Raw genomic sequence first — 13,944 nt, 5'->3', positions numbered from 1 at the left:
AGTGTAGCACCAGGTATATACCAAATAGGAATGGTTTCACTCATTCTGAGGGGTAAAATATTCTAGATTGAAATTCTATTTGGCTATTGACTGTTAAAAATCCCTGCTCTACTATGTCAGTGTCCTGTGTCCAGCTATGCCCAGCCCCCCACCCCCAATTCCCCATACACACACACTATCCACTGAGAATTTAATCTCCAAAGAGATTTCAAAATTTACGTTTTCAGGACATACCTGAGAAAGGGTGCAATTATGCAGAACAAGGAACCCAAGACTGCACTAATACTGGTTACAGGTTCGTAATTTTTTTCTCAAGACAAATCTAAAAAGTTTAAGAGGTATGGATCCTTCAAATAAGTCTTAACTGCTTTAGGGTTTTGTTGTTTTTGGTATGTGTGTAGGGTCATTTCCAGTGTTAAAAGATCATCTTGAGCCTGTTCAATAACAGTTCAAGGACTAAAGGGTTCATTTCCACATTCAAACAATAAAGATTAAATATTATGATTACAATATCTGTCCAATAAATCTATAGTTAACTAAAAAGTGCTTGCTTTACAGCTTTTATGGATACAGCTCTAAATGAACTGAAACCTTAAAATTACCCCCAAATAGTTGCAGAATTTATGCTTTATTATTTGCCAAGTTGACATTAATTAGCTTTGATTCTTTCTCAATGTAAAATATTTTTCTATCAAAAATGAAGATGGCCCAACTTTAGCACACTGTCCTGTAATTAACTTTTAGTATAACAGAGCATAATCTTTAGACTCTTCTCTAAGATCTATGTACTTGCCCATCCTAAATCCCATGCCTTTCTCCCAATCTCCTTTAACACTTAGGACACACAGCTTATAGTGTTATGTTATGAGTTAATGTTTGACTCTCTAAAAGGTCACATGTAACCTTTTATTTGGATTAAAAGAGGATATGCAAAGAATTTCCTCAGTCAGCATGTTCACAAAACCTAGTCAAGTCCCAAAGACAGAACCCAAAATCAACTAAAAACAAAGAGTCTGGCGGTATCCATGTACCACAATTATACTTTTTTTTCCCTTTTGGTAGATTTTGAAAACAGATTTAAAAAATTACTATATAGCTATTAATGGTCTCCTAAGTGGACTGTATGACTAAAGCCATCAAGTTTTTAATAAGCACTGGCCTGACCACCGTATTAATAAAAACCTAATTCTAATAGAAAGGGAACATGAAAAAAACGTTTGATACCTTCCTTCATGAAGGCCAAAATTTAGCCTATAACTTTCAATCTTCTAAAAAACATTAAGTGGGGCAATTTGATCTATCCATATTCTATGACCAATGACAGCAACCTGAATATATAGAAATGAGTGGTTCGTATGAAAATAACCTCAGGTATTTGGTTAAAAAATTACAAAAGCCAAAATGAGTGGCTTTAAATGAAACCTTCTAGGACAATAGCTGTTAAATAAACTGATAACAACCTGTCATATATGTGCTGTAATGACTCAAAATACTTTCAGCTTCTGACATTGAACTGACTCATTACTGTTTTAAGAAAACAATCACATAAATTCAAGCTTCACTATTGGGGGGGGTTATCAATGAAATGAGAGAATCATGAAGACTATGCCATGTGTTTACATGGAGTAGGAGAAACACAGCTTACTAGCAGCTCAAAGGCTAACATGTACTGCTTAATGACAGAAGGTAGTTATGATAAAGGTCTTAACAGGTATGCTTAGTCAAATTTAGAGTTCTCTCCAGAAAACCAAAAATTAATCATCTCATTGTATCACTCATTGTTCTGCTATCTGATCCCATGTAGCTCACGTTACAGCTAAGGTAAAAGATTGGGGAATAAAAATGCCAAATAGTTGAGGTAATGGTTTTATGTAAAATAACCATAGTTCTAAAGCACTTCAATATTGTAAAATAAAAGTGTACCAAATAAAGCTAATACACACTTCACACTTGTTGAGCCTGCTCACCAGAACTGACCAGTAATTAACTTCACATAAGGACCCCTACTACCACACAAAGCCTTACTCATATTCAAGATCTGCTGCAGCAAAGTTTTATCAAGCAACATCTAAATTTCAGAATAACAACAAACTTATATTAAAAAGTATTATACATAAATATAAATTATTTTTCCTGAAAGAGAGACCTTGTCCTTCATGGTATTTAAGAAACAGAAAAAAAAAGTGTATAGCTCATCACAAATATAACTCAGAATCACTTGTAAGCCTACTGAACAAAGAAATGCAATATACTGTATTAGGTCAACTTTGATGAGTATAATATCTCCAAAATAAGAAAGCTAATGATAAAACACCAACTAGTTATCCTCCTCAGAATTAGTGTTCTTGATTTTATAGTGCTATAGCTTATCTACTCTACCATATCAATGTTCTCTCATTTAAAAACGCAAGAATTTATTTTAAATATATTATTTCCTACAATTAGTTCAAATAATGTTATTTGAGTAATGTCATCATCTATCCCTCCACTAGAAAATGCCACGAATAAAGGCTTCTGTGACAGTCATGAACTACACTTTCCATACCATAAAAATGGTCAACTGTTGTTTGGGCCACGCAAAACTCTGATTAGCAGACACTGAGCATGCGAATAGACCAATTTCTATTACAAAGTTATAAAGATGTCCCCAAAAAACAATATCTACACTGAAAGTGCCAATACCATATAGTGGCAAATCAAGAAAGAAATCAAATATTTAAAAAATCACTGCGACACAAAGACGACAGCCAGCGATGTGATGAGCCATCTCCAAGAAATACATGGTACAATGGAAAATCTGAACACAAAATTTAACATTAAAAGTGCACCTGAATATTACAAACTAATTTTACAAAAACTACAATAAGGTAAAATATATAATCTTTTTGAAATATTCAGCAGCTTTTGTTTTTTTAAGGTTTTTTTTTTCTTGAGAGGCTCATGAAATTTAAAAGGGACCACTATCTAATTTCAACCATGCTTCACAAAACAATAATGGCTATTTTATATTGCAATTACAAATGTAATGCAATTAGTGCTTTAAAATAATCTACACTCAACAACAACAAAATAAAAAAGAAGAGAAAAAGAGAAAGAGACCTTTGGAGAAAAATATGCTTATTCAAAAGCTTCTTGGAAAGGAAAATTTACCTGAATTATCAAGTCATGACTGAACTCAAGTGTAATGTTTAAAAGCTTCACAGACATGAATATTACAATCTTCAGGTCTCAGGACTTTTAATCTGAGAAAGTTTAGAGTTTGGTTTGTTTTTAAATTCACTTTCTAACCAAAACAAATAATAGAAATACTCAAATTTTCACTATTTACAACTCTCAGCCTACAATCTGAAATGACACAATACAAGTTCTCTTATTTAAACTGCAGCATTAAAGGGTAGGCACACCATTCTTCTGCTGCTCGATTGTCATCCACTGAAACACACATAGAAAATATTTATGTTAGTAAAATGATCACTCCGTGTCCACTACAATGACAAAATTTACATAACTCAATTCATACATCACTAAAGACTACCACATAGGATTAAACCTCTCTCAACGGTAAAATTCTACAAAGTTCATCTTTTAGGGCCAGATTTTTTAATGGGCCTTTAATATTTCTTTCTGAGAGGTGATAAAAGCAAGCACAAATAAATTTCTCCAAGAACCTTTTTGCAGCAATTCTGAGTTAGTGAATACTCCAAACATTATGCAAAAAGTTGCCATGGCTGGAAATGTGTCCTGACAAATTGAGTATGGAACGAAGGAGGTGTTCCTTCATACACTTAGCCCTTTGCTTTCAGCAAACTTTCAATTTCCTTCAACTGCAGATGAAAAACATACATTTCATTATGCATTTTTACTGCAACTTCCAGCTAGGCTGGAAAATATTGCAGTTACTATATTACTCAATCAAAACTGCTTTTTCTGTTGGGACTAGAAAGCTAAGGGGAAATAGGTTCAGTCACCCATTGATTAACCTGCTATACAAAATAACCAAATCAAAAAGAGAACCACGCCCAGACTGTGTCAAGAATGAGCAGTGTATGTATTTTAATAACAGCAATGGTGTGCCTAACCTTTGAACACACATGGAAAACTATCCTTAACCTAATTAATAGGTCCAAAGTTTCCAGGCCAGAATTTATGCCTTGAGAATACCTGGACTTACTACTTCTCAAATTGTTAGTATCCATTTGAAATCACCAACTTTAATCTAATCAACATGGCATGCTTGATTTTATGCTACACAGAAACAGCAATGTTTTTTGGTTTTGGTTAAGCATTAGAAGGGCCTGATCACTATTCTCAGCAGATAAAAATACAAAGTATATATGGTATGGATTTTGTTTTGCACAAATAGTAATTTTAATATGATCATAGAAAGGTATTAAATTGATGGGCTTCACTTATCAGATTTTCTTGCAAAAACTGTAGAAAGTAAACTTTCCAAACTTAATTACTATAATCTTAAAAGCCCATTTCAAAAAAAGCTTAGATATTCCTTCAAGGAGTGCTTATGATCTGAAAGGTCTTGATACGTGTGCTAAACAACCATGGAATTCAGCTAAATATAAGAAAAAGAAGGGGATATTATGTAGGACACCATAGAAAATTTCAGATAAACAAAATTAAGTAAAATCTTGAAAAAAATACTATGTACTAGTATTTGGATCACTTAAAAAAGAAACTCCAATAAACTCCTGACTGAATTACATGAGAAATGATATGCAACCTGAGTCATATTAGGATTCTGGTTTTTTTCTTGGGATTCAGTTTTTCTCTTATCCAAAACTTAGATGCTTCATGAGTAGAGATATTGGACAGACTACTGAAGTTATAAAATCTAGGTATCATTTTTGCTATACCGTAATTACTTATATATGTATTTCCCTATTTCTCTCATCCCCATTAAACAGATCTTGAATATCTTCAACTAATTGCTGCAACATTATTCAGTTGTTAGCACATAATCAATTCAGTAAAAGGACTGAAAAATACAAAGAAACAGTTGCTAAAACGAGGCATCCTCCATTATTTTATGTAATGTACCCTGACTGCTCCTGAGTAAGAAGGGAGCTCGTCTCCATGAGATAAGGCTATGTCCTCACTTGTTGGTGAGACCAAATTCTACCCTTAGAAAATCTCAAATGAAACCACAGCAAAGGTAGTGTTCAAAGTAATTAACTGAAGCATTTCTGAAGGTAGTGTGTGCACATTTTCCACCTCCTTCCCCTCTGGGTGAGCACTAAGATTGCTAATTCATTAAGCAAATTTAATAGTGAGAAGAAAATGATGAAGTATAATTATAAATAACCCAAATAAGTGTTTATCATTGAATAACCAAATTTCTCAAATTCAAAGGTTCACTGTTCTTCTTTGTATTTTCTTTAGTTTAATCCTTCAATTAGTTGAACTGTAGAAAAAATGTGAATAATTTTATAAGATTGCTTTCCAATTTGCAATGATAAAGCTCCCAGTAAAAAGCACAGGTGATATTTAAAAGAGGCCTTTTTTCTCCTCTTTTTTTAAAGTAAAGGCAAACATAAAGGAATAAAGAAAGAAAAGCATGCAGGCTCTACAGGCAAGGAGTCCACTTCCATGTATCTGTTCTGTGAGGTAAATCAGCTCTCTTTTGTAGAGAAACATGCAAAAGGCCAAACAATATTCCGAGCCATACTGCACATGGAAATTTAAAAATATGCAACATTCAGAATGCACCTTTCACCTCTGTACACACAAGTCAATGCAAAATCTGCAAAGAAATGAGTGTCACAGTAATGAAGTTAGATGCAAGCAATGACAGCTAAACAATGATGCAGTAGTGCTCACCCAGTTTGTACAGTAATTGGCACTCTACAATATTCCTACTCATTTTTTGATTCATTTGCACTTTGTGCTGCCTCTCCCTGGGGATCTAATTCAATCTTTACAGAAACATCTGGCCCCTCCGACCTCATTAATTTCATCTTTTTCTTTGGAGGGTTTTTCAAAGTGCCCAGCCTCTCTTTTACTTTGTACTCCAGTGTACTGTGGGGAATCCCATAAATACTCTGAGCTTTGGAAACACTCATTTTTCCACTCATAACCACTGAGATTGCTTCCTCCAGTATCTCACTGTTGTACTGTCTGTAACGCCCTCTTTTCTTCCGAGGCTGCTTGGAACCAGGGTCTCCTTCTTGATCCGATGTGGGATATGGCTGTCCAGAGGTAGACTGCTCAGCATCTGAGCCCCAAGAGTCAGGTCCAGCATCTAACATGCTTTTTCTATTTTGTTTTGGAAGAATAGCCCTTAACTTTTTACTAAGCGCGCTCTCCGTTTGTGAACCCATTACCAAAGAGCTATAGCTATACTGATCACCAGTGCGAGAATCCCAAGAAAGATCCATTCCTCGAACTTGTGGTATCTTTAAATCTACAGGAGATGAATGGCTCACATCCTTTTTTCCATCTTGTTTTGCTTGAAGTGCCATTTTTGGGAAGGCAGAGTTTTCTGCAAGAAAAGGAAGGTCACTGATGTTGCTGAGTGCACCATTTCCCCTGAACTTCATTCGGTTGAGGTTGAATTCATAATGTGGTTTTGCCCAAGAGGCTTCCCTGGATAATATTAAGTGTTGTCCATGATTCTGTAATCCAGATGGCCCAAGGCTGGCAGCTGTGGACAATTGGTTTCTGCTCAGTAGTTCTTCACTAATCTGTAGAGATCGAGCCAGTGGAACTTTGAGTGATGTGGAGTGTCCAAAACCTTCCCTGGTTCCATCCTGTAAGCTTCTTGGAGGTACCCCATCACCACTCCGAAGTCCGTCTGGGCGGTACTGGCTGGGTCTCCCAGGTCGCCTAATTGGATGGAAGGAAACTGATGTGAGCAGGACTTGCACAGGTAGGGAGGGATGGGTGAGGGGACCACTCCTTTATTAGAAGGCCTTGCTTGGGTAACATCACTTTGTGTTATTTATTTTTTTTATTTTCTCTAAAATTAAAAAAAAATGGTCTCAGCAGTTAGTTTTAAAACGTGTTCACAAAAACGAAAAAGAAAAAAAAAAGGACCTTTTTGGGCAAAGAAAAATTAAAACTGTTGGCTGGTCTCTGGTTGGGTTCACAAATTTTCGGAGAAAAAGTTTCGCGCAACTGTTTGAAAATAGCACCTTAATTATAAATTACAAAGTAATCATTAGTCTCATAGATCTATACAGAATTGTATTACCAATGTGACGTTACCACTAAACAAGTACAGTAATAAAAGAGTAAGCCAAATTATTTATTTTGATGCAATGTATTCAACATTCATGACAACTATCTATAAAGCTGAAACTATTTACAGTGATGGAACACATAGATAACATTCATTTACCACACAAACAAGTTAATTTCAACATTAATCATAAAATAATTCCAAATTATATTTCTTATATTGACTGGGCATGGCAACCAGTTCCATGGTGTATGTTTGGAGGGTTAGGGGTCCAAACTTAGAGAACCCACTGCATTATAACTTACCACGTCTTCATTTTAATACATGACTGGTTTATATATATATATGAATATCGTGATTCTTCAAAATAACATATTTCCCCCAAAAATTCTATTCTTTTACTCAAATAATAGAAGCAAATAATCTTGTAGCAGTTCTCTTAGGTTAAGAAACTTTTTATTCTTGAAATACCAAATGGCTATTTTAAAACTTTAAGTGGAAAGCTCTGAAACCTCTTACACAAAGTCCATTTGTAAGGTTTTAATTTTTCAAAGAGAAAAGTTTATCAAGCTTATGACTTGCAACTGGGAAAGTATGCCCCAAAGTGAAATTTTTCATAAACAATGATAAACCAGCTATGTTTTACAAAACTCTAGGGTTACCATTAACACAAATAGAGCTGATTACTCAACTAAAAGATGGGCAGTACCTCTGGTACATTTGTCTTCTATAAAACAAACCAAACAGAAAATAATTCCCATTCAGAAGGAAGAACACAAGTGACTTTTAACCACATAACACAGACCTGGCAGCCACGCTTAAGGTGAATCTTAAACAAAGGATTCATTTATACAAATTGCAACTGGACTTCTGCTACATACATTCTTAATTAAACAACTCAAATGTCTTTGTTATGTAAGTGAGATCCAAATGATGTGGGGCCCTGCTGACTTATATGTAGATCACAATGAGAGAAAAGCTTTAAAAATAAAGTATGCAACATAGTTCAAATGATATTTCCAGACTGAATAGAAGATGAGAGAAAAAAGAAAAGGATGGATTCTTGAGAAAAATCAAGCCAAATATTTTGGAAGTCACTAAAGGAATTCTTCAGTGTGGATGAAATTAACAAGTAAGCCGGATATGTCCACTTGTTCTTTTGCTATCTAAATAAAATTTCCCCATATTGATTAGTCTAAAAGGTTCTATCTAAATATCAAATAATTTAAACTTGCCAAAGTTAGTTTTCATATCACAAATGAAGTTCACTTTTGGGTACAAGTTTCCTAACATGGTATCTAATAAGGTGTCATTAAAATTTGACTTTTCTAAATGGTCATAAACATGTACAAGTGAGAATTAGACAATTCTTACACTATAAAATTAGGTGGTCAGAGAATTCACTTTAGTCCACTAAGAGTTATCAAACTGAGAAGCATAAGATTGTTATCCATCAACATCTACAATCAATGCTATTAATCAAAATATACATATAATTACATATTCTGAACCGCTAGAGTTAAAACTGCAGTTCAAATCAGCAACCAACAATCCAAAACCAAACCAAATAAAATCAAACAAATACACAGTAACAAACATGCACACCAACCCCACTAGAAATACAAAGTGAAATACAGAAGCCCAATTTTTGTTCAACAAATTTTAGCACAAATAATACTGTTTTTACATTTAAGCTGTAATTATTTTAGTTTGTTTTTCACATTCCAAAACACTTGACAACAAAAAACTCAAAGACATATTCTTGGCACATTTATGGTTATTTACTATTTGCACTAAACTTACAAAACTGTTCTATATTCTCCAATTCTAGATAGCATGAATAAACTTTTACTTGCTAAAAGTTACATTACAAGAGAGCCACCTGAAAGATTATTACATGAAAGAATAAGCTTTTTAAAATGTGTACAAGACAGACTGGCTGATTCACTTTTGATGAATTATCTATATAAAACTGTAGAAGGCTACAAGTGTTTTCCCTTACCCACTTATATAAGATTGTGAAAGGCTACAAATGTTTTCCCTTACCCGTTCCCTTGAGTACTAGAGCAACCTGGAGAATGGCTCAGGGAAGTGCTGCCAGCACATGGACTTTTCTTAGTGGATAGATCAAGTACACCGTCTGTAGAAACACAAATAAACACCTGAGGATATTAAAAATAGCAAGGAGACCTGAATGTATTAAAAACAAAGAAGCAGACTGTGTTAACTAAACAGATATACAAGACACATAGATGAGTTATTGGATATAATTATGGTATTTTTTCTTCTGAAGCACAATATTTGGCAAAGCATGTTATATCTGATATCTCTGAGCATTACCTATTTCACTAACAAGGCAAAACTACAGAAGATTTTAAGATACAGTAATATACTGGAAATATCCATTTATATCGCATCTGGTTCTGCCCTACAGTTATTAGACTCTGTATGTGTCTGCATGCACATGCGTGTGCACGTTGCTCCTGGGGACTCAATTTAGGCCTGGGCCCTATCCCTGAGCTTTTCTGCTCAAGGCTAGCATACTACTACTTAAGCCACAGCTCCACTTGAGGCTTTTTACTGAAGAGTCTCATAGACTTTTCTGCCTGAGCTAGCGCTGAACTGAAGTCCTCAGATATCAACCTCTTGAGTAGTTAAGAATATAGGCATGAACAACCAGCACCTGACAGACTTCATTTTTCTAAATTTACCTTTGTCCAAATGAGCTTTAATGTCTCATTATATCATATAATTATAAAATCAAGTTCTTCAAGAACTCAATCTACCTATATCTCCAACAGTACATGAAAACTAGACAGAACATTATAAAATATATTACATGTATATACTAGCAAGATAGTCTGAAAATGAATCAATTGTTAATGGTTTAACTAGTGTGTGTTAATTATTCTTTATACACATCTACAAAAACTACATATATATTTGTATTTAATATCTTGAAAACATCCACTGAACTTCTAAATTCCATTGATAAAATTTATAAAGGCAACATGGGTTTAAATTAAGCTCAAATATTGGTGGGCAAAGATTAAAGGGAAAAAACAATACACAAATAAAAGTCTGGAAATATAACCTACAAGCTAGATCAAATAATAAATTCGTGTGATTAATACATATAATTGGAAGACTTTCTTTTCTCTTGAAGCTATTATTATATACATGCAGGTACTACAGTTTGAACTTAGGGCCTCATCCTTGCTTCACTGGCACTCTATGATTTGAGCCACACCTCACTCCACAGTTTTTTGTGGTTTTTTTTTTTTTTTTTTGGTCCAGTTGTGGGGCCTGAACTCTGGGCCTGGGCGCTGTCCCTCAGCTCTTCAGCTCAAGGCTAGCGCTCTACCACTTGAACCACAGTGCCACTTCCGGCTTTTTTCTTTTTGCTTATGTGGTGCTGAGGAATCGAACCCAGGGCCTCAGGCATGCAAGGCAAGCGCTCTACCACTGAGCCACCTTCCCAGCCCCTCACTCCACAGTTTTTGATGGTCATTTTAGAGATGAGAGTTTTATGGATTTTCCTTCCCAAGCTGGTTTCAAACTGTAATCATTTGAATCTTAGTAGTTTGGATTATAGGCATGAGCCTATGGCACAATCTCAAAGTTTTTTTCTTATAGACATATGTAAAACTCAATCTTACAATCATAACAGTCCATGAGACTCTTACCTTCAATTAACAACTACAAAAACTAGATGTGGAGCTATGGCTAAATAGTGAAATCTAGCCTCGAGCATACGACTCTAGGATAGTGTCCACAGCTCTGAGTCCAAGCCCTATTACCAGCACCAAAAGAAGAGAAATGCACTGCTTAGAATAGTTCCAACAGGTATAACTTAAGTTAAAAACAAATCATAAAGGAAATACTTTAAATTTTTGCTTAAGTCTGTATAATATGCCATTCTGTAGTTCAAATTCGTCTTTGTAAAAATGTTGCCAATCAATAAAACATACCTTTTAAGCTACTATAAAAAGTAATGGAATCATTGCTAATTCTTATTACTAATACTTTAAATATATCTCTATTCTGTCATCCTATTATAAACCTGAGACATCTGAGGGAACATCTAGAGTAGAGATTTTAAATGGATACTAAAATTCTCTAAAAAAACGGAAAATACATACAATTTTGCAAAGGCACCCAAATCAGCGTAAACTCAAGGGTAACCAGAAGGTCTCCTATGTAGGAATTTCTCAAAACTTAAGATATTGCCTGTTGTAATACTCAAACAAGAGGAAAATGGGGGGAGGGAGGGGGGAGTGTCGTGGAGGGGAAGGAGGGAGAAACATGGATAAACAGATGGGGATTATCAAAGAATACATTTTTATTCAGCATTTTAAAAATACCTTATTGCCAGGCATCAATGGCTCATGCCTGTAATCCTAGCTACTCAGGAGGCATCTGAGGATCCTAGTTCAAAGCCAGGCTAGGCAGGAATGTCTGTGAGACTCTTATCTCCAATTAACCACCAGAAAACCAGAAGTGGAGTGCTAGCCTCAAGCAGAAAAGCTCAGAGACAGTGCCCAGGCCCAGAGTTTAAGCCCCACAGCAATATAACAACAACAAAAATCCCATTACTGTCAACACCATAAATTTACTATTATTTCTAGTGCTTCAAAGGCTTGGTTGAAAAGCTCACATCAATTTTGTGAAAGGTCATATGAGATCAGAAGCAACAAGAATATGTAATGTATCCAAAGATAGCAAACTCTTCAGAGGCCCAAAAAACATTTGCTAAACAAAACTATTATAACCTCTTAACCTTGCCTCTAAGCTAGATCCCCAATCAAATTCCCTTTTGGAAGTATTTCAAGGTTCATAATCCAGGGCATATGTTTATGTGTGTGTTTCTGTAGTTGTAACACACTGAATATGCTTAAATTACAGTGTGTCCTACTATCTTCTCTTTTTATTTCTTTCTTTTTTTTTTTTTGGTGGGTTGTGGGCCTGAACTCTGGGCCTGGGCACTGTCCCTCAGCTGAAGCTGTTCAGCTCAAGGTTAGCCCTCTACCACTTGAGCCACAGCTCCATTTCCAGCTTTTTCTGCTTATGTGGTGCTGAGGAATCAAACCCAGGGCCTCATACATACAAGGCAAGCACTCTACCACTAAGCCACCTTCCCAGCCCTCGAGTAATTCTTTAAAACTCCAGATAATACATATTTCCCCTTATGATCTCATTTACAGCATATAACTTCCCTCTAACAAGAATAGTTTTTCAGATTGATAATAATTGTAGAGCCTTGAGTATGAAGGAAGAAATCTACATTTTTGTACTTCTTTTAAAATATGGGTATGGGTAATAGTTTGAAAAGTGCTTATATTAACATCATTAGTAACAACTATTATACCACCTGAATTGCATATCTATCATGACTAGGAACTGCTGGTGGGTTAAATTCTTATAACTTTTATCTGGCTTGGTGCTGGTGGCTCATGCCTATAATCCTAGCTACTCAGGAGGTTGCAATCTGAGGATTGTGCTTCAAAGCCAACCAGGTCAAGAAAGTATGTCAGACACTTATCTCCAATTAACCACCAGAAAACCAGAAGTGGTGCTGTAGCTCAAAGTGGTAGAGCTTTGAGGAAAATTGCTCAGGGATAGCACACAGGCCCTGAGTTAAAGCCCCATGATCAACAAGCCAGAGACAGACAGACAGACAGACAGACAGACAAGACAGAGAAAAGGTCTCACTACGTTGCCCAGTTCAGTTTCAGTCTCTTGACACCTGGGCTCAAACGATCATCCCCACCTCAGTCACCCAAATAGCTGGAATTATAGGTGCATGTCACCATGTCCACCTAGAAAAACGTTAGTTTTTATCTTCTTGTATCTGCTGTCCTACTTGTAAAATAATCTTTTTTCTCTCCGAAATAAAGTTGTCTGACTGGACAGAGGATACCGTGACATCAAACCATACCTTGTTCACTAGGTTCTGACTGAGACTTTCTGACAGTAAGGTCCAGAGGTGAGTCTTGGTCAGCCATGAGAAGTTTGCTGAGCACAGGGTTCTGAGTAGTTGCAGCCGTGGGAGAGGTGGTGACTGGAGATGCTTTCGGCAGGCTTTGGTTCTTTGTGCTATTGGGCTGGCTGGGGTCCTGAGTAGAGCTATTTTTTGAGGTATATTCAGCAGCAAATTGTTGGATCATTCGCTGCATGATCTCACGGGCCACTAGGGGAATATTGGGGTCGGAGACCCAGGGACTGTCTGTAAACAAAGATTTATTTACTTTTAAAGTGGGATAATGCATTTTAAAGAAAAAGATAGCTATGAAGAAAACATAAAATTCCATTTTCTTTATTTTAAAATCTAATATCCTAAAACTAGTATTCCTCTTTTGACATATTTTTAGTCTCTAAACTTTTGAGTTAATAAGCTGAAAAAATGACTTCCTAAAAACATTCCTAAACATTTTCCTCCACTCATGATGTATAAGATTTTTTAAAAAGGGATGTATCATACGGGTAAGAATCACTTACCTGATAAAGAAACCCCCAAACCCTCTCTTATAAATTAAATACTTCTCTGTTAAATCTATATATCACATCATGTTTTCTTCAGAGTTTTCCTTAGCTATCTCTTAAACTTCTCAAGAATGAGTTACAGAATTCATAAGTGGTTAAGTTACTTTCTGTTAAAAACTGAAGGCAAATAAAAGAAATGCAAATCAAAACAACATTGAGATATCACCTCACTCTAGTTAGAACGGCAAAAATCAAGAACTCTAACAACA

At 35.5% G+C, this 13,944-nt stretch overlaps 1 protein-coding gene across 1 annotated transcript in view; it reads right to left on the bottom strand.

The window, feature by feature from the left end:
• Positions 1–2,912: 2,912 nt before the first annotated feature.
• Lcor (ligand dependent nuclear receptor corepressor) overlaps positions 2,913–13,944 on the bottom strand; it is a 77,329-nt gene continuing 66,297 nt past the window's right edge. Inside the window, exons 5-7 of the mRNA XM_013017793.1 lie at positions 13,131–13,418; positions 9,239–9,332; positions 2,913–6,837 (exon numbers count right to left, since the gene is read on the bottom strand). Coding sequence (XP_012873247.1) covers positions 5,868–6,837; positions 9,239–9,332; positions 13,131–13,368 — 1,302 coding nt within the window. The 5' untranslated portion in view covers positions 13,369–13,418 and the 3' untranslated portion in view covers positions 2,913–5,867. The remainder of the gene's footprint in view (positions 6,838–9,238; positions 9,333–13,130; positions 13,419–13,944) is intronic.

Source organism: Dipodomys ordii, unplaced genomic scaffold (genome assembly GCF_000151885.1).
Source record: "Dipodomys ordii isolate 6190 unplaced genomic scaffold, Dord_2.0 Scaffold36, whole genome shotgun sequence".
NCBI classification, from domain to species: domain Eukaryota; kingdom Metazoa; phylum Chordata; class Mammalia; order Rodentia; family Heteromyidae; genus Dipodomys; species Dipodomys ordii.
This window is presented reverse-complemented; position numbering and strand designations above follow the sequence as displayed.